The 26127-nt window shown below is 35.1% G+C and overlaps 1 protein-coding gene across 15 annotated transcripts in view; it reads left to right on the plus strand.

Moving 5' to 3' along the window:
• PCDH15 (protocadherin related 15) overlaps positions 1-26127 on the plus strand; it is a 590647-nt gene that overhangs the window by 274356 nt on the left and 290164 nt on the right. For all 15 annotated transcript variants that reach the window (XM_054728735.1, XM_054728734.1, XM_054728732.1 and 12 more), the window contains 2 exons: positions 2385-2493; positions 14112-14224. In XM_054728735.1, the coding sequence (XP_054584710.1) occupies positions 2385-2493; positions 14112-14224 (222 nt within the window). The remainder of the gene's footprint in view (positions 1-2384; positions 2494-14111; positions 14225-26127) is intronic.

A 26127-nucleotide genomic window follows, 5' to 3' on the forward strand; every position in this document is an offset into this window, starting at 1 on the left:
CCAGGGCATGGTAACTACATAGTCAAATGAGACTGAATGGCTTTAAATAAATATATTTTATCCCACCTACTCTCACTTCCAAGCTAACTCTCCTGAGATATTTAGAGTTTGCTGTTTTCATTTTTAATTTTTCGAATGATTATCAATATAATTCTAAATAGCACACTTGTTTCTTTTATTTATTCATGTCTCACTATATGATATATGAAAAAAAATGAGGAATTTAATTAGCACTTCTTCCTCCTTCTTGGTTGTATGCTATGTTATTTTTAGTTTTTATTGTTTATGTAACTCTAAAGAATATGATTAAAACTCCATTGTTTATTCCAACAAATTTAGATAGTATAGAAAGAGGATGTTTAAATAACATGGCTACCAAAACTCTTAACACCTCTTATGTGTTGGTTACTTAACAGTGCCACAGAAATAAGCAGAGTGAAGGTGATTAGCAGGGACATCCTAACTATCATGATCTGTTCACATTTAGCTCTAACAGAACAGCTCAGAATAAATTTTAAAAAAAAATTAGGTAAGTAATTTCAAAAGGCTGGAGTCTAATTAGGAACCCTTGGTATATTGCCCTGACCATAGGAAATGAGATGGGATTTCAGAAAATCCTGAGATTTGTAATGTCTCTCAAGATCTGAGAAGATTTCACACTTTTGGAAAAGTTACTGCAGAGTTAATTAGTTGAACCAGGAGTAATGTAGCTCAGCTGTCAGCTGACATTGGCTGATACCATCAGATTCCTTTGAGAAATGGCTAGAAATAGCTGATCAACCCATAACTCCTACATTCAAACATATGTGCTTAGAACAGCGTTGGGATTTTTTTATTTTATAGAGAAATATAGGTACTATATAGAAAGTCAACTGACAATTGGAAAGGTACATGTTTGTGTGTTGGCTGAGGAAGGCAGTTAGAGAGGTGAAGGGATAGGGAGAAAGTAAAACGGAGAGAAAGAGGCACAGAAACAGGTAGTGAGGGAAAGAGTTTAGGAAGAGTGTTGTGTGAGAACAGTAGTCATCTGGATTTAATTGAGTAATTTTGATATTGATCGGCATTTCATAGTTCCAAATCCACAGTTAGAGAAGTGAATAGAACATTGGTAAGTTATCCCTACCTAGAGCTCTTTATTTTTAGGAAAATATTGATAGCATTTAAACCACTGAGAGCCCATTAGCGATTCTGATCTCAACAGAGCTACTAAGATGTATAAGAGCTCCAAATTATTGGCCAATGATTATCTTTAATTATTCCAACTTCAATAACGTAATATAACTTAGTTGTATACTTATACTTAATATATATGTATAACAATAATAATATAATTTAATAAAATTTAACATTGTAAATAATGCTTTAATATCATTACTCTTTCTTAGCATGCCAGAATTGTATGTTTCTGCTGGGATTGTAAACTACTGATTTTTTGTAAGAGTACATATGTTTCAAGGTCTATTACTTGAGAAGAACTAATAGAAAAGAACAGTATACTAATTCTTAGAACCTGAAACTGTCAGATATTGAGATATACTTTATTGTCCTTTATAATTACCGCTTACATATTTGGACTAAAGGTTGCAAAGACTTAAACCCAAACTATATACTAAGGGTATTAGTTCAAAAAGGTATTAATGTGTGGTTCTAGAAAATGTGCTAATAATGCCTCCTTCTTAGGTAATCATTATGCAAATTAACACACTTAAGCCTCTGAAAAGACCTGTAGTAGATAAACTTTTTCAAATTATATTTTATAAAATATTTCCCAAGCTTATCTCTACATAGTGCACGTTTGTTTTTTCAGCATACCCATCCTAATCTAATACCAGTGTTAACAACTTATGTCCTATTCACCACTGTTTTTATAATTAAGGTTTTATTGCAACATAGTCATGTCCACTTGTTGCTCTTCTCTTACAATGGAAAAGTTGAGTAGCTGCAACAGAGGCTGTATGCCTGGCAAAGCCTACATGTGTAATATTTATTATCTGGTCCTTCATAGAAAAACTCTTGCCAGTCTTAAATAAAAGATAACAACAATACTTGGTAGTTTTATATTTCTTTTGATAAGATGTTCTAGCAAAAATTCAAAATTTATTAATATCTCTTTCCCTTGTTTTCCTTTTAGGAGAAATTCCTAGTATAAAGTTCTACGCATGTAATTGCTATGTCTTTTTATTTCAACTTGGAGGACACCTTGCTCCTTCAGATTCAAAATTAACCAGCCTGAGGTGTTATATTACCAGTATTAAAACCCGAGTTAAACTACTGGCTCAGTTGTCATCTAGCTGTCCACACTATAATATCTTAATGTCAATTTTTCATAAGGTATTAGGAATGAAGCTGAACTAAACTCTCTGACTTTATTATTTTTTTTTCAGGAAGAACTGAACCCCATCATCGTTACTCCACCCATCCAAGCCATTGATCAGGACCGGAATATTCAGCCGCCATCAGATAGGCCAGGCATCCTCTATTCCATCCTTGTTGGTTTGTATCTGCTAACATTTTATACTTTCAGTTAACACTCTGGAATCATGTAGGAAAAAACTTGTCTCAAGTCAGAATAAACAACTTTAACAACAAATATTTTCTTTTGGTAATTATTGTTATTAAGTATAAATAAATGTACAGATATTTTTTCTTTCTCAGAAATAGTTTCAGTGTAACAACAAATATTTTCTTTTGGTAATTATTGTTATTAAGTATAAATAAATGTACAGATATTTTTTTTCTTTCTCAGAAATAGTTTCTTTTTGTAGAAGAACAAAAAGAAAAACTTTTACTGAAGTAGTAAAACAACTTTAAAAAATAAGAGATTAATCTACGTATTGGTGTTTTCCTCAATATCTCCTCCTAAAGAATTCTCTAAGAAGAAAAAAAAAAGAAAAACTTACACTGTTTGCTCTATCAGTATTTTATCATTGGTGGATGCAGATACATAATTCTGAAAATATATGACTGAATTAAATAAGGGCATTTGGATCCATATGGGAGAAAGAGAAAGATCATAATTAGCCCAAGGGTACATAATACATTATTCCCTTGGCTAATTTTTTCTTGAAAAATTTTACAGAAGCTGCCTTAATCCATCCTTGTGCATATACTGCTAATTGTACCAAAAGAAAAAATGATGAGAACTTAATTATGTTACTCAAATTGCTTTTTCCCCACATGAATTGGTTTTGCTGAAATATGGATGCTGCTGCTTTGCAAGGTTTTTAGTCTCTGGATAGACAGATGCGTCTGAGACAGACCATACCTCCCTTCACGAAGGAAAAGTTGCTTTCGAAGTATGCTTGAAAATAACTAGTCAATGGAATTCAACATTACCCTCAAACTCTTTCTATTCCCATGCCCCAGCTACATATATGCACACATACATAAAAACCCAACAACCTGCAGACCTTAGATTTCAAAATGATGCTATAGTCTATTTAAAAATGCTATCGGTAAAGAAAACTCAAGTAATTTTGTTCCAAGCCTTTGGTCTCTAGAATATATCATATACCAGTGGCTGAGATTAGACTATTAAATTTTTAAAAAGCTCTTTTGAGCATAAGCATAAGCTTCCTTTATAGGACTCTTGTCATAGATAAACAGAAATAGGGATTTTTCATATAATTAACTGAAGGCTTGAGATATGCCAATCACTGCACCAGATGCTGTAGATAGGACTGTGAGGGTTAAATGTTCTAAGCTAAGGTGAGGTAGAGCATATGACTGAAAACATGTCAAAAGGTAAAACAATACACATAGTTTTAAGCACTATCAATAAAGTATGAGACATATCATGTGGGCTTATGGGAGGAGAGTGCTAAGGTTTTCTAAGAGAATTACTTAGAAAGAGTTATTTCAGTAGAAAAACTGGGATTTCTGGGTAGAAAATGGCAGACAAAGGATCTAGATAGATAATGCGGTATATGTGAAGTCCAAAGGATGAAATTTAAAGATAGTCTTGGGGAGTCATGTTACTTAGAGTGAACTGGTATCCATGGGCATTTGTAAGGTTCTTCACATTTAAAAATTACATATATTGCCCTAGCCAGTTTGACTCAATGACTAGAGTGTTGACCTGTGGACTGAAAAGTCTTGATTTTGATTCCAGTCAAGGGTGTGTACCTCAGTTGCAAGCTAGATCCCTGGCCTCAGTCAGGAAGTGTGCAGGGGGCAACCAATCAATGTGTATCTCTCACATTGATGTAACTCTCTGTCTCTCCCCCTCCCTTCCACTCTCTCTAAAAATCAATGGAAAAAAATATCCTCAGCTGAGGATTAACAAAAATAAAATTTAATGTATTCTTTCTTTAAATAAAAGAGCAACTACTCTATGGAGCAACACATATTCCTTATGCTGTAAAGCTGGTTTTCTGGCAACAGAGACCAGCGATAAATAATTAATATAATAAACAAATGAATAAATACACGTATTTATAAAAGATAGGTGGTGGCCGGGGCTTTGGAATAAATAAGAGCTGGGTGAGCAGGATTAGAAGTACAGAAGAGGTGTTGCAATATAAGTTTCAGTATTAAATAAGATGATCAGAATATGCTTCGTTAAAGAGGTAAGATTTGAACCCAGTCTTATAGAAGTTGAAGGAGTTAGGGATGTTGATATGTGGAAAAGCAGAGATAAAAGCTGGAGTTTACCTGGTTTGTTTCAAAAACATCAAGGAGGCCAGGAGCACTGAAGAGTAGTGAGTGAAGAGGAAATAGAAAGAAGGGGTGAGAAATAAGAGGAGGCCAGGAAATACAGAGTTTTGAATACTAATGATCTACTTTGTATTTTGCTCTGAGTGAAATGAGGAACCAATGTAGAAATCAGAGCATAAAAATGACATAATGGTAAGTTCCATCAATTTCTAACTGTAGGATGGTGGGTAGTCCTAAAGAATAAATATAACCTCTAACAGTAAATTTGCTTTCACATCTATGTTAAGTAAAATGATATCCTTTCATAGTACTTACATTTCTAGAAGGCAGGCATGATAGGTGTAGAGAACGCAGCTTCTGTATTTTTACTGCCTATGTTCAAATTCTACTTTAATGCTTGCCAACATGTGATATTAGGCAAATTACTAACCTCTCTGCTTCACATTGCTCCTCTTTAAAATGGGGTTGATCAAAATTGATCTTTCTATAAAAAGGTTTGGAGGATTTGATCTAATTATACAAATATGTCTAGTGTTCAGAAAAAGTTAGTGCTCAAATAATGTTACTTGACGTTGTTGTTACCATTAGTAAAAAAATAAAGCATGTTTCCTAAGTCATACAACAATGGTAAGAGAAGGAGTGCGCGCGTGCGCACGCACACACACACACACACACACACACACACAGCTTGTAACAACATCCTTTTCCAAATTTGGCCTTTTAAACATTAAGTAACGTTGCACATAGTCTATTAGGTGCATTTCTTCATGTCTTCTGTTCTCTAGAATTTTAAATCTAATTTTAAATAAACTACACCAAATTAGAAACTGTTTTCTTCTTTTTCTTTTTGGATTTTTGGCTTATTTTTCTCTTTTACCAGAAACTCATTAATAGCAAATAAGATAGAGTATTGTGGATTATTATTATTATTATTATTATTAGCATCCGTTAAGTAAGAAAAAAGTTTGGTTTTATGGCACACATTATTGGGATATGTTTCCTCAACTGTACATGTAATATTTACTGATATCAATACCAGTCATATTTTTATATCTTCCTCTGAAAATTCTTTTAGAAAACTATTAATTTCTGAATACTTTTTAAACTTCTTGTACTTTTGCACATAAGGGCCACATAGTTCAGAATAATAAGCCACAAAAATTGGAACTCATAAACATAGATTTCCCTAAAAATTAGAGAGTAGAATGAGTTCATAGATGAACATATTATTGACAGTAATGAGATAGGTAGGACGTATATTAGTAAAGGCTAAAATTGAAATGCTTTTATAAAGAGCCTCCAGAACTCAGTGACTTAAATCAAATATGTACAGTAAGAAGCTATTGTTTTTCTCATGTAATGGCACAGATGTTTATGGGCCTGGGTTTATGGGAAAGATTTATCCTCCTCAATACTTGGTTTGCTATGTTATTCCAGTCATTTACATATGACAGTCAATGGGGAAAATGGTAAGTCCAGGGTAAGCAACTGGAAGTGAACCAAAATTTGTCAAAATATGAAAACAGTGCAAGCTGGAGAAATATAAGGGAAGCTGTAGAGACAGTGGGTGGTGTTTTGGTGGTCTGTTGCTGTACAATAAACCACTCCAATGATTAGTGACCTGAAATGACAAAGACTCGTTATTTCTCCTGATCCTGTGGGTTGATTGGAATCAACTGAGTAGTTCTGCTTTATTTACATGGTGTAGTTGAGGCTACTCTAATGTTTGCATTCAGCTGGAACTAAACATCCAAGGTGGCTACTAGCCCCTTCTCTCCATTTGGCCTCGCTCATTCAGTAGTCTTCTTTTCAGCGTTGGTTGTTGGATTCTAAGAGAGTGAAAGTGAAAACTGCCAGTTCCAGCTTAGTCCTGGAACTGGAACAGAATCATTTCCACTACCATCTATTGACCAAAGCAAGTGAGGTCATCAAGATTCAAGGAGATGGAAAATAGATTGCTCCTTGATGGAAAGCAAAAAAAAATCTACAGCCATTTCTGATCTGCTTCAAGTAATTTCTTTTTGTGAGTATGTTTGTTTTTTTCACAGACAAGAACCCTCTTGTTTATTTTATTAAATATTTTTTTGATCCTTCATCTCAAGCATTAAAAATAAGTTTGAGTAAGCCCTCTAATATTTAAAAAGTATACATGTATTACTATCATTAGTTAATATTTTAATGCTTAATAATTGCATAGAGCACTGATTATTATTTATTACATTAGATATAAATCCACATTTCCAATAATTATATTAATTGCTTAAAAATTGTCAGTCTAATGTTATTTCAGGTCTGCTTGAATCTTTATGATTTGATTTATTAACATGATGATTAAGCCCTTACACTAGGACAGTGGTCAGCAAACTCATTAGTCAACAGAGCCAAATGTCAACAGTACAACGATTGAAATTTCTTTTGAGAGCCAAATTTTTTAAACTTAAGCTTCTTCTAATGCCGATTCTTCAAAATAGAATCGCCTAGGCCGTGGTATTTTGTGGAAGAGCCACACTCAAGGGGCCAAAGAGCCACATGTGGCTCACGAGCCGCAGTTTGCTGACCACGGCACTAGGAGCATGGCAAGTAAGTCTCCTGCCACTTGCTTGGTGTTTACTTTTAGTGTTATCTTTAATCTCGGGTTCATTGAAGAAATACTTTCCAACAACTTATTCATTTTGTGAGTATTAGCTTGGTGGAAAATGAATACTACAAAACACAGATCACTTAAACTTGCCAAATGTAAACCCAAACCCACAGCAATGTGCTGCAAGCAAACAGATGGGAGAGAGCATCTGTCAACCCTTCCACGCTCACCTCCCTCAAGACTTCTCGCCTGTGTCCCTACAAACATACCACAAATAGTCGGTCTGCATATTAATTATTTAAGCTGATTTTTGTGGTATTTTGGGATAAGATAAAATTAAAGTTTTAATAAGGGTGGTAGTTACATGGGTCCATACAATTGCTCAAAAACATGGAAGCTAACGTGCATTTTATTGTATGTAAATTGCATCACTAAATAAAAAATAGTAATTTGATGTTTTGTTTTGTTTTAAACTCAATTCCACTTTAGGGAAAACCACAGAAAACAATGAGTAAACTTTTAATAATTGAGAGATTAAACAGGATTTTTGAAATTTATTTCAGTGATTATAAGTGAATGGAATATTAGAAGATTTAGGAGGTTATAATAGTGGTACAAGTATTGAAAGGACAAGACTCTGATTAAGGAGCTAATGACATAGGCAAGGTAGAATCTCATGGACAATATATGGAAAAATGTAGGAGAGGGATTTGGTGATTTGAACCCATCTAGTCAGCAAAATGGTAGTACGATTTGCAAAAATTCAGTTCATAGTTTTGTATTTGTTATTATGTGTAAAGCACAGATGTGAATATTTCATCTACCCTAACATGGTGGTTCTCAAACTTTAGAGGGCATGAGATTCACCTGAGGTTATTCAAAGTGTACATTCCTGACCTTCCTTTTCAGAGATTCTGGGATAGGATCTTGGTCTTTCTGATGCATGCAGTACTCTTTGAAGTCCTGCCATACAAATGCATGAGAAAAAACAACCCAGGCAATCTTTGTAGAATTTACCTAAGTTGAGAATTGGCAGCTAATATAGTAATTTAGTTTTCTTAAGAGACAAATAAAAGAGCATTTGAGATTTTTTTTGAGAGGGGATTATAGAATTGTTGGCAATATTTTGGATAAGAAAATGGAGTTTCTTATTTGTCAGAAATAGCTTAAAAGTAAGTTTGCAAAGGGAATGGATTGATACCTAATGTGATATGAAAAACGTGGAATTGCGAGAAATGGAGTTTATTGTTTTCCATTAGAGTTACCAAAAATGCACAAAGAAAATTGAATAGCTTAAAGAATAAACTTAAAACTAATGAATAACAATAATAACAAGAGAATAACAAGAAATTAGAGGTAATATCTACCATAGGGATAATATAATACCAAAAAAAAATGTGCTTTTAAAGCATAGAGGAAGCCATGATTAAAATTACTGACAAATTTTTAATTATATGAAAGGTGTAGCTGAGGAATTGACTATCAGGGAAATGGAATACTTTTAACCCAAAAATTAAAATCAAGATGAGAACTAGATGGAGAAAACCCAAAGCTTTGGTTGTGTTCTGGAAGAAGCAAAATTTTAGATGAAATTTGTGTTGATTGGAGAGTTTGATTCATTTACATTTAAAATAATTACTGAAAAGAGGGACTTCTGTCATTTTGTTCTTTGTTTTTAATATCTTATAGCTTTTTCATTCTTCATTTCCGGTGTTACTTCTGTTTTGTTGAATTTTTGTAGTGCAATGTTTAAATTCATTTATTTCCTTTTGCATATATCCTATAACTATTTTCTTTGTCTTTTCCATAGGGATTACAATAGCATCCTAAAGTTATAACATTCTAACTTGAATTTATACCAATTTAACCTTAGTAATATACAAAAGAAAAAAAACTTTGATCCTTTAAATACAATCTCTACTCTTTTCAGTTGATATAACAAAATTATATATTTATACATTGTGTGCCTAAAAATATACACTAATAATTATTTTCAATGAATTAGTCCTTAAATTATGTAGAAAACACAAAGTGATATGACAAAGCATCTATAATAATAAAAGCATAATATGCTAATTAGACCAGACAGCTAACGACCTTCCAGACATCATTCTGGATGTCCTTCCAGATGAAGCCATGGTAGTGGAGGCCAAGGCAGAGGCAGTTAAAGGTAATCAGGCAGGCAGGCAGAGGAAGTTAGGGGTGATCAGACAGGCAAGTGGTTAGGGGCAATCAGGCAGGCAGGCAGAGGCAGTTAAGGGTGATGAGGCAGGCAGGCGAGCGGTTAGGGGTGATCAGGCAGGCAGGCAGGCAAGCGGTTGGGTGATCAGGCAGTAAGGCAGAGTGGTTAGGGGTGATCAGGAAGGCAGGTGAGTAGTTAGGGGTGATCAGGCAGGCAGGCAGGCAAGCAGTTAGGAGCCAGCAGTCCTGGATTGTGAGAGGGATGTCCCGGATTGTGAGAGGGTACAGGCCGGGCTGAGGGACCCCCCACTCCCACCCCCCACCCCCGTGCATGAATTTTGTGCAGTGGGCCTCTAGTTGTTACTATAATACTGACTTTTAGAATTGCCCATGTATGTATCTTTACCATGTTCTTTATTTCTTCCTACTGGTTCAAGTTCCTTTCATTTCAACCTGCAGGAAACCCTTGAGCATTTTTTGAAGGGTAGGCCTAGTCCTAATGAACTTCCTTTTGTTTATCTGAGAGTGTCTTAATTTCTCTGATACTTTTGAAGGACAGTTTTGCTAGATATAGGATTATTTTTGACAGATTTTTTTTCAGCACTTTAAATATATTGACTCAGTCTTAGGGCCTCCAAATTTTCTGATAAAAAAGTATCCTGGTATGTGATGAGTCACTTCTCTCTAGTTGCTTTCAAGCTTCTCTTTTTGTCTCTCTTTTGAGTTTGATTATAATGTTTTGGTGTGAGTCTCTTTGAAGTCATCTTACATGGATTTCATTGAGCTTCTTAAATATTTATATTTATGTCTTTCATCAAACCTGTGAAAATTTCAGCCATTATTTCTTCAAATAGTCTTCTTGCCCCTTTCTTTCTTCTCCTCCTGGGATTCCAACAAGGTATATATTAGTTTACTTGATAATATTCTATAGGTCAATTTGAAACCTGACACAATGGGTCTGAGGCCACCTGTCACTACTTGAGCCAATTTAAGCAAAGACAGGGTTGAATCATATGTGAGCATTTAATCCAATAATGTTGGCAATGTGGGGAGAGCAGTCATTCACCCTAGAAAATCTGCTCTGACCTCCTATCGAGGTACTTTATCTATTTAGAGCCTTATTTCATCCTCCAGTTTCACAAGTTCTGTAAAAAAACTTCTTATCTATAGTTAGTAAGGTGAATAATTATTAAACAAGAGTGGTTCTATTCTTATCTTGTGCCCTTCCCCACTATCATATTGGGCACTGTTGACTTCTGTTCAATCTTTCTTTCTTTCTTTCTTTCTTTCTTTCTTTCTTTCTTTCTTTCTTTCTTTCTTTCTTTCTTTTTCTTTCTTTCTCTCTATTGCTCAGACACAATAATTGCCATTGCCCTATCTTTAAGGTCATTTATTCTTTTTTTTTTTTTTTTTTTTTTACCTGCTCAAATCTATCTTTGAACCTCTCTGGTTAATTTTTTATTTCAATTATTATACTTTTCAATTCCAGAATTGCTTTATAATTTCTTTGTAGGGTTTCTTTCTATTGATATTTCCATTGTTTTCATACATCATTTTCTTGACTTACTCTACATTTCCTTTAGTTCTTTGAGTAACTTTAAAACAGTTGGTTTAAAGTATTTCTCTAGTAGGTCATTTTTCAGGTGTTTTTTTAGGAGCAGTTTCTGTTAATTTATTTGTTCCTTGAATGGGCCATACTTTTCTATTTCTTTGTGCATCTTGTATTTTTCATTGTTATTGAAAACTGCACATTTGAACCTGATAATGTGATAATTGCCATTGCCCTATCTTTGAAAAGGTCAGATTCTCTAATTTCCCCAGGTTTTGCTGTTTAATGTCACTTCTGTTTATTTTTTATTGTAAACTTAAACTTTACAGACGTAAACTTAAGGAATTCTCTAGTATTTTCTGAGCCTATGCCTTTCTCTAGGCCAGTGGTCGGCAAACTGGTATTGTTCCTTGTGATTAAGCCCCTATCCCAGTGGTCGGTTTGCCGCTCTGTTGACTAATGAGTTTGCTGACCACTGGGATAGGGGCTTAATCACAAGGAACAACAACAGCCTGTAATTATTGGAATCGATACAGTGGCTTTCTTATCTACCCATCCCTGATATACTGTTGCTTTTGAATGTTCTAGTCTTTACTGCCTGACTTCCGAAGGGGGAAAAATGAGAAAAAATAAAGGGGGGGGGGCAGAGATTCTGGTTATTTAAATCTTTTGGAATTTATTTTAGTTTAGCAGTAGGGACTTGCACCAAGAGGTGCCACAACAATGGCCTGCTGCAGTTCTGTGAGCAGAAGCAGCAAGCACTCACATGGTATAGTTCTCTGCTATGTGGAGGGCAAGGTCCTTTTTCCAGGGCCTGGCTCCCACAAGCATGGCGCAAGCTGCTTCAGGAACATGTGTACAGTTTCCTGCCTAGAGGCTGAGGGATGGGGGTTGGCTAACTGCTACTGTGCTCAGAACTGTAATTGACAGAAATTAATTACAATTTGCTGTCCAATCCTTCCCCAGGAGGTTTCAAGACTCTAATAGACTTCAGAGTTCCAAAACAGTTACATCAGACAGATTCTACCAATGGAATTGTTGTCTAAGTAAAAAGATGAATTCCTGGTCCTTCTTGCACTGCCATCTTCCCAGAATCCTTCAATACTATTGTAATTTTGATAGATATGCCAAATTCTCCATCACAGGGTTTGTCATACCCTTTTACCAACACCAGGAATGTCTAAAAGTTCATATTTTCCCAAAGACTCACCAATAGAATGTGGTATCCAGCATGAAACATTGCTAATCTAACAGTAAAAATGGAATTTCAGTGTGGCTTTAATTTCATTTTTTTTATTCTTATGTATAAAAATGAACATCTTGGTTTATGGTCAAGAGTCATTTGCCTTAATCTATCTGCTCATTGTCTATCCCAAACCTGTTTTAAATGTATTATTCATATTTTTCTTTACTAATTTGTGAATCTTAATAAGTTAGGGATATTAACCTTTTGCCTCTGATGTAAACTACAGTAATTTCCCCTACTTTGTCACCTGTGGTTTTACTTTGTTTATTTTGTCTTACCATGTAATTTGGTAATGTTATCAAAATTATCTCTTTTCACTTACTGCTTTTTTATTTTGAGTCATACTTAGAAAAGATAAGTCCACTCTCACTTGAAAATAGAGTTCATGTTTTTATCTACTATTAGCACTTGTATTGTTTTATTGTTCATTATGTATGAATGCCTTCTTCATCTAGAGTTTAGTATTGTGAATGAAGAATGGATGTGATTTTTTTTGTCATTTTCTGTATGGCTATCCTATTAGATTAATGCGCTCATTAAATTTTTTCTACTGTTTTAAAGTGACTCTATTATCATATGCTAAATTTTCATGCACAATTTTGATTTATTCTAAATTTTCAGGTCTATTTTACTGGTATAATTTTTTTCTTCTGTTTTTGTTTGCTTGTCTCAGAATTTCTTTTCTTATCTCAGAGTTGAAGCAAAGGACTAGTAGCAATTAACTAATTTTTGCATATGTTTGGATTCTGGCAAACTGGATTGAATGCAAGTTCTATATTACATTGTCTCTTTGACTTTGGACAAGTTATTTAATATCTCAAAGCTCTAGTCCTCCACTGTAAATGAAAATGATTCACAGAGTTATTAGTGATTACTTATATAAAGCATATAGCACAGAGTAGGCTTCAATAATTGGAAACCATGTTATTTTATTCTTATGATTATTGTTTGGCCAAATTCATATACTCTACAGTTAAATGATTTAATGTTTACTTTTTCTTCAAGTTGGGAAAAATATTATAATAATGTTGCAGTATACAAAGGTAGATGATACAATTGAAGGACATTTCTGTAAGAAGAAATGTAGTTCAACTCATTAAAATATCTACATTGAAGAAATATCATCTCTAGACATTAAACATATCATGAAAATATTTTATGTAGTATTTAAAATATTTTTAAAATATATTTTTATTGATTTCAGAGCGGAAGGGAGAGGAAGAGAGAGATAAAAACATCAACGATGAGAGAGAGTAATTGGCTGCCTCCTGCACGCCCCACCTGAATGGGGATCCACCCCACCCCTCAGGCATGTACCCTGACCTGGAATCTGTGACCTCCTGGTTCATAGGTCGATGCTCAACTACTGAGCCATGCCAGCTGGGCTAAATTATTTTGTATATAATTGATGTAGTTTGATTCTTATCTTTTAAAAAATTTGGCCCGCTGGAACAGAATATGCTGATTTTAATTTCCAAGCATCTTGATATTTGGTACAAATTACCAGTCATTGTTTGTTATAAGATATGTTGAAAGACCATGCAAGCTATAATTAAGATTTATGCACCATTAAAATACAATTTTAGAATTCAAAATTTGCTCTCTATACACTTAATATCTCTTTTTATGTGATGAAGTTTCAAATAATTAAAGAGCCCTCTTAATAAAGGATATTTGGAAAATCAGCCAAACATAACATATTTTTCATCCTCTTGCTCATAAACTAATTAATTATATATCACATTTGCATCTGCTTTCCCTAGACTGCATAATTTTGAAACTTAATTTACTAATGAAATCATGATTTTGTTCCTCAGTTAATGAAGGGAAATAGATATAGCAGATAAACATATTACTTATTGTTCTCAATTATGTGCTGAAACCTCAATGTCTTTCAGGGACTCCTGAGGATTACCCACGATTTTTCCATATGCATCCCAGGACTGCAGAACTTAGTCTCCTGGAGCCAGTAAACAGAGACTTTCACCAGAAATTTGATTTGGTTATTAAGGTAAATTAATTTCTTATTTCCTTGTGTTTATAAATTGCTAATAAATAAAACAAACCTGTAGAGGCTACTGCAGGCTCTTTAATGTTATAAAAGTTAAAATGAATTTGGACAGCAGTTAACCAATATTTTATTTAAACAGTAAAGTGCAGCAGTTTTAATCCATTGTTGCTTTTCTTTAAAATAATGTTTTATATTACAATGCGTTTCAAATACCAAATGTTTTTATATGTAATAAATGCTCTGGTCAAATGTATATAATTCTACATGCTGCCCTTTATTACATCTTTTTTTTACTAAAAGAAGTTAATTTTTATTCGTGAAACTTAACCAATGAATATATTTAAAATGTGCATGGATTAATATTTTATTTTATTAAAATATTATTATTATTTTAAATATATATTTTTATTGATTTCAGAGAGGAAGGGAGAAGGAGAGAGAAATAGAAATATCAATGATGAGAGAGAATCATTGACTGTCTGCCTCCTGCACGCTCCACAGTGGGGATTGAGCCCGTAACTCAGACGTGTGGCCTGATCAGGAATTGAACTGTGACCTCCTGGTTCATAGGTTGACACTCAACCACTGAGCCACACCAGCTGGGCAAAAATATTATTTTTATATGACATTTTTTCTAAAATAAAAAAAAAAGATCTCAGTTGTCTAGAAATTATTTTAATGTATCTCACTATTTAAAATTTTGATAGATGATTCTAGACTGGAAAAAAATTCAAATGAGGAAAATCCATTTGGAATTATAATTTTGGCATAATAATATTTCATTTTTCATGATAAAATCATTTGAAAGGTACTGTTAACATGCAGATGATCTGTCAATTAATTCTGATAGGCTTCATTTAGAATGTAACATTTGAGCGGGTCAGTGAAGGGACGGGCTGGAAGAAGGCCATTCTAAGTAATAGAACAGACATAAGAAATGAAATAGAGTAAGTCTACTGTATGTTACATAGCTTTTTCTTACCTACACATAAAAAACATGATAGATATGCAGCCGTATGGAATTTTTAAAATTTAAAATTGGTAAAGGAAAAGGAAGTACTATAAGGAAGCTTACTGAGCATGTACACTGGACAAAGTGTTTTATGTACGTTTTTCATTGAATTGTGGTCATATCCTTAGTAGTATGCTAATCAGTGCAAATGTGGAAACTAATGATCAGAGAGGGTAAGTGTTTGGCTCAGAGTACATCACTAATACGCAGCAGAATTGAGATTCAAATTTAGTTTTATCTAAGCTAAAGCTAGACATTTTTTTACTTCATCCAGATGCAGTTGCTAAGAAATGGTTGTCTGGCTTAACTACCTGTCAGCGAAACAACAACAATTATCTGTAGACACACATTTAATTTTATATCTAATTTGAACATACTTGGTTAGGACCTCATTATCTTTTACAGACCTTTTGCTTACTTAGTGGTCCTTTGTCCTTAAAAAAAATTATTGTCTAGAAAGAAAAGTGTCATATATCCCAATAAATCAAACATAACAAACATATCAAGTGATAACAGAAAGACATATAAGGGCTGATGAAGCAGAGAATAGGTACATTTAAATGAATCTGAGGACGGACTTGGGAAATATTTTTTCTGGAAATTACCCCAAGCTAAATTTTGGATTATTTTCACTTACAGTGGAGGATAGGGAGCTTTGAGATATTAAATAACTTGCCCAAAGTCAAAGAGACAATGTAACATAGAACTTGCATTCAATCCAATTTGCTAAATTTTGCTGTGTTTCGCCAATGAATAGGAGGTAGGAAATATGTTTGAGCATAAGGAAGAGTAGAAGTAAAAGCTTGGAGGCATGTTGTAGCTGGCTACAAGCAGTTAACAGGGAAATGAGGTAGAGAGCCAGACTGCAGGGAGGGCCTTATGTGCCACTGCAATTTCCTTGGATTTAATTCAATAGGGGTTTAGGAGTCATTTAACAAAGAAAGAATCATTTTACCTCTTATGTATAATGGTCATGCATGAGATAGCTCATCTTCTTGCATTGACCACATTTTTTTAAATCATAGGACTGTAGAAAACTAAAAAATGTGTATCCATTGTCTACCGTCTATCTACCCGCAGCTCTGCGGTGCGGCTTTCTGTGGGAATTAGGAAACTTGACAAAGCACTGTTTCCAAACTCCCTCAATTGAAACCTGAAATCCATTATTTTTCTTTATTATCAAAGACAGTTGCCCAAGTGTATTGGTTACAGTAAAGCCCAGTCCATCAATTATTAGAAACAAAAATCAATTAGAATAAAATGCAGGTATTTTTATAAATAATACTTTATATTTTTAATGGAAGTTTTCCCAGACATTATTAGGTTAAATTTATTGTTTTTTTGTGTGTGGTCAAGAGGATAATGAGCAAAGGTATCAATCTGTAAGAATCATAATGTGGCACCTGTGTGAATAATAGCTGAATACTGTGGCTTTGTGTAGGGATCCATTGACTTGCTACAATCTGGGAGTTCTCATCCTTAGTAAGACTGTCACCTTCTTTTCTTGTCCTTATTTTCATAATGCTTCATTTTTCACTGGGCATCAATGTTTTTATTGAATTTGATCCCAATTTCTGTATTAGAAGCTAAGGTAAAATAAAGTAAAATGAAATATCTTCTCCTAGACTTTGAAGAAGAATTCTTCTTTGAAAAGCTATATGTTCATTTAACCCCTGGTGAATGTCATGAATTAGAGATTTATCATCTTCATTTTATCTCTTTCTTCAAGTGATTTATTCAGTATTCTGACAAATAAAGTGTAAAGGTGAAACTAAAAGGACAAAATGGAGTAGTTCTCCAACTTTAGATTATTAAAGGATTAACACATGTCAGTTAAAAAAGGAAAAAATGTCCCAGATCAAATCTATTCCAAATTTTAAATAATAATAATCACTTAATCATACTTTTAAATGAAACACATATTTTTAAAAAGAATTTTATATTTGGTTTGCCCAGTACAGTTCATATTTATTCCTTTTGTTCTTGTATAATTATTCAGAATACCTCTTTCACTCTCAAAAATGCCCCAGTTTGGATGAAATGTTATGTGATCATCATAGTTATATAAACACCCCATCTATGATATAGAAATATGAAATTCCATTTTAGATTCTAGTTGATAATGAATTAGTTCATGCATGAAGTATTGATAACAAAGCCCAGAAAATTCACCTCCATTATCATAAATGCACCATTTATTTAAAGAATGTTATTAGTTAACTAGAGGCCCGGTGTATGAAATTCGTACACTTGGGGGGGGGTCTGTCAGCACATCCTGTGCCCTCTCACAGTCCAGGAGCCCTTGGGGGGTGTCTGACTGACAGTTTAGGGAGAAGGCCTAAGCCAGCAGTTGGACATCCTTAGAGCTGTCATGGAGATGGGAGAGGCTCCCACCACTGCCACTGTACTCGCCAGCTGTGAGCCTGGCTTTTGGCTGAGCGGCGCTCCCCCTGTGGGAGCACACTGACCACCAGGGGGCAGCTCCGGTGTTGAGCATCTACCCTCTGGTGGTCAGTGTGTGTGATAGCAACCGGTCGTTCCACCGTTTGGTCGATTTGCATATTAGACTTTTATTATATAGGATACTCTAGGCATCTAATACAAAGATTAAATGGATAAATTATTAATAATTCACTGCCTTTTAGTTGCTCAAACATAATTTTGTTTTTAATCTACATCACTCTTATAAACAACTAACAGTAAGGGTCACAATTATATTACGGCCATCATTGTATCATGGTCTCTCTGATTTGTATGTTGTGACTCATTGGCCTATTCTATCAGGCTAACCTTAAACTTCTTTTCCTTCCACGTCATGGGCACGTTAAGCATAAGCTATCACTTGCTGTCCCAGCCATACGAGACAACTTGCAGTGCCCTAAACTCACCATGCTCTTTCTAAGCTCCAGGTAGTTACAGATGCTGTCCCTCTTCCTGAATCGGTCCTACCTTTCTTCCTCAACAGTCTCATTCACACTGACGCTTCATTGAGGCTTTAGATGCTGAGACGACACTTCTTCTGGGAAGGCAGGGCCCCTGGTTGGAAGCCCCTCCTTGCATTCTGCATGTCCCTATGGTGGCTCTGAGCTTGAATTAGCCTAATATTTTCTCCTGACTTTTATAAGAGCGAAGACTGTAATATTTTTCTTTACATCATGGCTTAAGTTCCTACCTTTATGAATGTACAGTATATGTTGTAATGGTTTCCTCTCTGGGACAGTAAATCTTTTAAAGCTGCTGGAATCGGGTACCTGTGTCTACATTGTATTTAAAAACATACATTTGAAAGTATATGTATTTGATACAATTTCATGTGTGTCTCTATTCTCAATAAATATGCATTGAACTTCACAAATTCAATCTCTGGAAAAAGTGCAAAACCTTTATTAAAGCACAGTTTAAAGCCATGTAGGAGTGTATGTTAATACAATATCCTTTCTTCTAAAGAACAGATATCTTTTTGACACACAAATGAGCCACAGAATTGAAACTGGTGAGCTTATATATTAGTGCTGATGTGCAGGTTTTTCTGACATGTTACTTTGCTTTAGTAATGTGGGAGTCAAAGGACAGCAGCATCTGAGAATGATTGGGGCCTAAGAGAACAGCTACTGCAACCCCTGACCACCTACGTGAATCTCCGGTGCCACTAGAAAGCGTTTAGCTTCTATTTGAATAATGATCTCAATTATACTTTACCTCACAAGGACACAATGGGAAAAGTTTTAAGGCATTTGGCATTTGCTAGTTTCAGTTTGCCAAATCCTTTCTGATTGCTTATTAGGCGTCTGACATTTTGCTTGGTGTTGAGGAGACATAAATGTATGAAAGCTCTATTCTCAAAGAAATCACAGATATGGAAATTATGCTTTCAGGCCTACTTCCCTTCTGAATTCTGCATTCATATTTCCTATTACTGGCTGTATAACTCTTCCTAGTGTTACACAATTGTGTCAAATTAAGAATGTAGTAAACGACATACATCCTTTTAAAGCCTTAAGCTTCTTTCTTTCCATTAATAATATTATAATCAGCCACTTACCCAAGCTTAGAGCTCCCAGTGCCTCTTAGGTATTTGCTTCCATTTGTCCCCATCCAGTCAGTTTTCAAGTTTTCAAATCCTGTCTGGATGCCTCTGGAATTCATTCTCAAATGTCTTCCCAACTCTCCATGTTCACAGCAGTTCTCTAGTTCTCCTCCTCATGGCCATCATCTCACACACATCTCACAAACATAAGTCCCCTTTCCTTGCTCCCTACCCTCTCCCCATATTGCCTACTGAGTATTGCTAAAACAAACAAAAATAGATCATGCTGCTGCATATTGTCTTCAAGTCTCTTGACAATCTGCCCCCTACGTGAATTTCCAACAGAGAACTTGATCAATTGACAGATCACAGGTGTCAGGGACAGACAGACAGAGTGACAGGTCACAGATCATCAGTCATCCCTTCTAAAATAAAAAGGATGATATCTCCCATGAAAATGAAAGTCCTATCAACACTCATTGACTCTGTTAAGAAGATTGTGAAGTGTGTAAGTTACGATTCTTTCTGCTGTAGTGTATTGACAGTGTATCAAAAATGAGAGAAATAAAGGGAAGAAAAGAAAGGCATGGAATATTCCCTTGGGGAAAGATTGAATAGGAGCCTTCAGTGAGCCAGGATTAGGAGGAGCAAAAATATCAGAGCTGATGTTGACCAGGCACAGGAAGCAAGGCAAATGTGGTGGATGATACGCTTTCACGATCCTAGAACTCCTCTAGTCATGCCCTCTCCCAATCCCTGTGGATTCCTGTTGAAAGAATGAAGCACACGCGTACCATACATCTTAGTTCAGCAGGACAGTAAAGAATAAGCTCACTTCCTTTGCCCTGTAACAAAGCCTCTAAGGTGAGGAAGAGAGAAAGTCTTCTACATTTTACAGAAAATTACTCCATAGAAATGTCAGGCATTAGTTCTTATTAGTAATGAAACAGCAATCCTCCTATGGATTTCTGAATGAATCACACTTTTGGATATCCATTGAGAGATTTGATACATTTGCTAAATGTTCATCTTTTATTTTAATTTTATGTTTTATTTGTTTAAAATTTGTTACATAGCCACATAAAACATTATTTTTGTTTCCTCAAAAAGAACAATGTATTCTTTTATTTCATCCTGGTTTTCTACTACAAATTTTAGATAACTAGGTTGAATTCATTGTCTGTTAGGCCATTATGGAAATTAGTGAAAAGAAGGTTTGGTGTCCTCTTGTCTTATGCTGTTACTCACCCAGCTGGGTTAGTCAGAACAGAAGGAGAACATAGCCAGTGAATACAGTGACTGTCCAAAATGCAAGCTGACAGAAGACACACAGAGGTAATATTTTACTTACACCCTTTCCTTCCTCACAAGGTGACCTGCAACTGCTTGGAAGAAGAATAGCAATATATTCATTCTCGTCACAGTACTTTGATTTTGCCAAAGCCTTCTTGTCTGCAAAGGTCATTGTAAGAGTGCAACATCAAGTCCAACTACCAGTATTGTACAATGTTCAAATGAACAGTTCAGAGCAGTCCTTGCCCTATCTCCCCACAGCACACCCCTTCATACACATACACTATCTTAGCCCTCCTACATGAGTCTTGCCAAGTAATCTTTCTTTATAAGCTTCTTCTTGTTGCATAGAATACTAAAATTAGAAGGGCATATCTAAAAGCTTTCAAGCTAAATAGGGCTAGTCACTATTATTTTTTCTCAAGAACAGCCTGGTACAAAGAGAAACATTAAACTCTATCTTCCAGGCTCTGAAAAATAACCTGCTTAAAAATCTATTTTTTGATATGATGATCTATTGATATTATAATATTCCAGAATGGACTATTCCAGCTGGGCAATTCACATAAGATGCTTGAGTGGGTTTTCCCCTAGTTGAGAAAACTCTATGGGATTGGGATCAACCCAGCATAGGCATTTTCTAGATGGGGAGGCTAAAGGCAGGGCAAAATAAAGGGAATAAAACATGATTGGAAGCATTCCAGAAAAAAAGTTACTATTTTGTCATTACCATAATTTTGTCTCTGGCCTGCCTTACCATTTATAGCCAAGATGATTCTCATGTTCAAAACATTAGCTAAATAGTCTGATGTATGTGTGATTAGACAGTTTTTTGAATTTGTGGTTTTCCCCAAATTGATTGAGTTTTTATTTTTTAAATTATTCAAAATTGTGTTAATCATTTTAGTGCCAGTTACTGCTATAAGAAAAAAAAATATTTTTGTTATTTAAAGGTATATTGGAGCTTCAAGGATTCATGTTTTTATTGCAATGAATTATAAACAGAATGGGCATATTCTTACAAGTGAAAGTAAAATATACTTCACTTTATTAAAATATTCTCTAGGTGGGAAGTATGTCGACATTATTTTGTTATAAATCCTTTTTGGGAATGTGTTGTCTATATTTTGTCTAGTGACAATATTTTTTTCTTTTTTGTCAAACAGAAAGTATGTTTCTTTCCAACTAAGAATGTACTTTTTGCTGTATTTGTGGCATTATAAACAAGTCAGTTATATGATACACACAACAATTTGTTGTATTTTATTTGATAAATTATTGTGTAGTTTATAAGTTCTCATATTTTTGGTAACTATCATAAATAGGCTATCTGTCAAACTATACATTCTTTAATTTTTAGAGTCTTAAAGTTTAAATAAATAAAGTTCCTATCAGTTTTAAGGAAGTATAATTTTATTAAGAAAGGTCAAGAAATAATGAAAGCACTTATTTATACTTATTAATTAATCAGTAATATTAATATCTTTGATCCAGCAAACACATACTTCCCATAGCCATCTCTCCCTAAGATCTCCCTAAAGAAAATATATGGTCATAGAAAATAAATGTAACCTATTGCCAGTTATTGGACCTTTGATCCCCAAATCTTTGCAGAGCGTTAGTGAACTGAGCAGTGTACTACCAAGAACTCCTTTAGACACGTGAGGTCCTGCACTTTCATTCCACCTTGCAGGTCCAGTTGAAATGTGGAACGTTGCCTAAAGTTGAAAGACAGTAACAATTTCTTGAACTCAGGCTGGAGCAGAGCTGGCTATTTTTAGGGGAACAGCTTCCTTCAGGCCTGAGTGAGAGCTTCTGAAAGCCAGACCCAGTTGATTCCTGAAAGGCTACTGATTGGACATGTCAGGATCATGTGAGTGCTTGCTTGTGAAAAGCAGATTGCAGAGCTGCATCCACTGAATCAAGAGGCCCACGTGTTTTTCAGGGCACTCACGTGTGAGCTAACCATATATTAAACCTCCTTTGGAAACCTGGTAAGGCCTGGTAAATTTTAAATAATTAAGGAAACAGACAAATAAACAAATACCTATCAGAAAGCCTGATTGAGCCCCAGGAATTCGCTTTAACAATGGCCTCAGATGATACTAAGACATCGGACAAGAAGGGCTTTGGAAATCATGGGTTTGAGAAACACTGGTGGGAAACGTATAAATGACTGAGTCCATTTTTGGGGTCTGCCTTTAATGGATATATTTGAAGAGGCAAGCATTGGTAATGCTTAAATATTTGAGTAACATTGGGTTTTCAAGTCACTTCCTAGACCAGCCTTTATTAAATTGTACCATTTGCATTTGAGAGGCTATAACCAATTTACTAGTTTACTGCAATCTAGTGGCTATCAACTAGTTCATTAGTTGACTGTGGTGATAGAGAGAGGGGGTTACCCTCTCTGCACATTTTGGGAGAGCAAGTATATAGCAATGTTTTGTAACATTTTTATCGAAATGCTACTTATATACAGAAAAGTATACATCTAGATAAGTAAAGCACCCAGATATAGGGAAAAAATATGTATTACAAATATCCCTGATGTCCCATCACTCTCTCCCAGTCACGACTGCTCACACACACTCAAGAACTCCACTACAGGGTTCTAACACTATAGGTTATTCTTGTCTGTTTTTAAAATATTTTAAGTAACTGAATTAAATTACCATGTTTTAAAATCAGACTCTTAAGAGTTTTATGCACTCTCCACTGTGTTTGTTTGTTTGTTATTTGTTTTTTTATTGGAAATAACTTAGGAGGTTATATGTTCCACAGCCACATATTTTCTGCTAGTGAAAGAACTCAATAACAATGTATTGTCTTTGTTCAAGGAAATGTTTGGACTTTTATGAACATTTGCTTTTAAGTAAAAGTCCAATAATTCACATTTGAATCCAAGGCAGACGTCTGAATGCCTGGCTGTTTGAGATCTGTAAAATAATCATAATGTGAGTGCAGTATATTAAATAAGTTGGTTGAAAGCTTAACTAAATATATTGTAAAAATCGAAAATGATTAGGGAAAATGTTAAGTGAATGTAATTTCTAATCAAAAAGACAAAATGGCCCTGGCCGGTTTGGCTCAGTGGATAGAGCACTGATCTGCAGACTAAAGGGTCCTGGGCTGGATTCTAGTCAGGGGCACATACGTGGGTTGTGGGCTCGATCCCCAGTGGGGGACGTGTAGGAGGCAGCCAAACAAGGATTCTTTCATCATTGATGTTTCTATCACTCTCTCCCTCTTCCTTCCTTTCTCTGAAATAAAAAAAAAAAAAAGACAAAATGGAAGTGAAAATTTAGTCACCCAGTCAAAATCTCCAAACCAAATATTTTCTTTCTACTTGAGAGTTCAATTTTGAATTGCAAATAAAGGGTTGGGGATCTCCATGAACCCTGGGTAGCTGGGTAGACCTGCCACTATTTCAGAGTCAGATAAGCAGCCTGCTATTTAGCTAGGAAAGGCAACCTTGAGACATTTCATTCTTTGTGTGTGGGAAGCTTTACTGATAGCAAGGGATGTGGTGTCCAGGAAAAGGACAGAGAGAATTGAGTGTGAAGAGTCATAATGATAAAAGAAGTAATAGATCAGAGCCCTAGGGCCTGAGACGAGTTGGAAATTATTGAAGAGTTTTAATGAAATAAGTGAAATCACCTGGCTATCATGTAACCAAAACACTAAATTGCAATCAGGGAACAGGCTACAGAGAAGTTAAAATGATCCAGGTGAAAATGATAGTAGGTGAGATCAAGATGGTGACAGTGGAAGAGGTGAGTAGTGAAATCCCGCGTATATTTCAAATTTATCGTCAATAAAGAGTCTTTCTTGATTGCATGTGAGGTATGAAAAGAAGCAAGGCGTGCAGGTGACCTCCAGGCTCTTGGCTTGAGCAAGTGTGAAAGAATAGAGCTGCTATCAAGTGGAAAGACTGTGGAGCAGGTTTGTGATGGGGAAGAGGAGAACTGCATTTTCACGGAGGTTCTATTTGAAATGTTCATGAGATATCTAAGCAGAGTTGCTATGTACTCGGTTGGATATAGATTCTGGAGTTCAGAGGAGAAGTTCAGGCTGGAGGTATAAATTGGGAGTCGTATTACTAACATTTTTAAGGCCATGAGAAGAGAAGACTACCAAAACCTGACTTTAAGAATTTGGGGAGAAAGAGTAAAATCCCCCACTTGAAAATGAAAATAAATACATAATAATGTAGAAAAAAAGCAAGAGAAAATGTTGTCATGAAAGCCTAGTGAATCAAGGTTTATATGCAGGTCAAGTAAGCTAAGGTTTGAAAGTAAATGTTGCTTTAGCAAGGTAGGAATCACTGGTGATTTTGACAAGAACAGCCGTGTTTGAGTGGTGGGGGCGAAAGCCTGACTGAAGTTGACTTAGGAAAATTTGTGAAGGACGAGTATAGACAAAATGAGATGAAAAAAGTAGGCAATAGGTGCACAATAAATAAAACCCCGACTTTCTAGGAACAAGTGATTTCTTTCTTTTTTCCTAGAATTTACTTAAATATCTTGATCTGTCTCATTTCCTCCCCACCCCAATTATTATATCTACTTGACAGACCTCATATTAAAGATTGTGAAATTTAAGTTGGTTGCCAAGCCAGCAGGAAAAAAAAAAGTTCTTCTGTCCTCTGGAGCTAAGAGATTATTATCACTTGTTGTTTTAATATTGAAAACGGAATGGTTTGTCTCTTTCAGTGTTTTCTCTCCAAAGTAACTATGTAGTGTAATTTTTATTCTTCTGCTTGTTTGGCTTAAGTTTCACTTTGGTCTTATTTTACTGAAAATGGGACTCATGCCCAGAAATTCTCCAAACAAAAGCTGGCTTTTAAATCTATTTAACTTGTAACTGCAGACTTTATAGACATAAATAATGTTATAGGATGAAATTATTTTTTAAAATGCCACCTTGTTTCACTTGACCTGCTTTTTTATACTTACCTCACACACTTGTGGTTACAGCAGAACAAATTAACTTAGATTTTTATGAATTCCTATTTATATTATATCAAAGAGGAGTATTGGATGAAAGATTTGATGCATGGGGCCATTAAAGAGCAAAGTATAATAGTATTAACTTGTTTTAAGTGCCATATTTAAAACTCTAATTCAATCTGGAGTATCTATGTTATTAATATTTTTCCTACCACTAATCTCTCCCATCGTCTTACATTTGGATATTCATTTATATTCTCCAAATTGGAGACACGTGTGGTGAATTTCCCTGTCTAGGTGTCATGAATCAGGACACCTGTGTCTGGGCCCTCGCCTTTCACTTACTTACAGACAGTGGGGCCTCAACCATAAAAAACCCACTGTTTGCTTCTCCATCATAACAACAGTGTGTTTTCACATTGAGAGAGGCAAAAGGGCGTAGGGGTGAATTAAGACTGGACTTTGCAGACAGACATCTGACGAGCACCTCTGAAACACCTAACATAGGACAAACCATGTAGAAGCAAAGCAAAAATATTAGTCATATTAATAACAAACTAACATTAGGGCAGTAACAGACAGAGCTTTCATATGGTGGTTTTAAAGATAAGGGGAATTA

This window comes from Eptesicus fuscus, chromosome 17 (genome assembly GCF_027574615.1).
Source record: "Eptesicus fuscus isolate TK198812 chromosome 17, DD_ASM_mEF_20220401, whole genome shotgun sequence".
Taxonomy (NCBI): domain Eukaryota; kingdom Metazoa; phylum Chordata; class Mammalia; order Chiroptera; family Vespertilionidae; genus Eptesicus; species Eptesicus fuscus.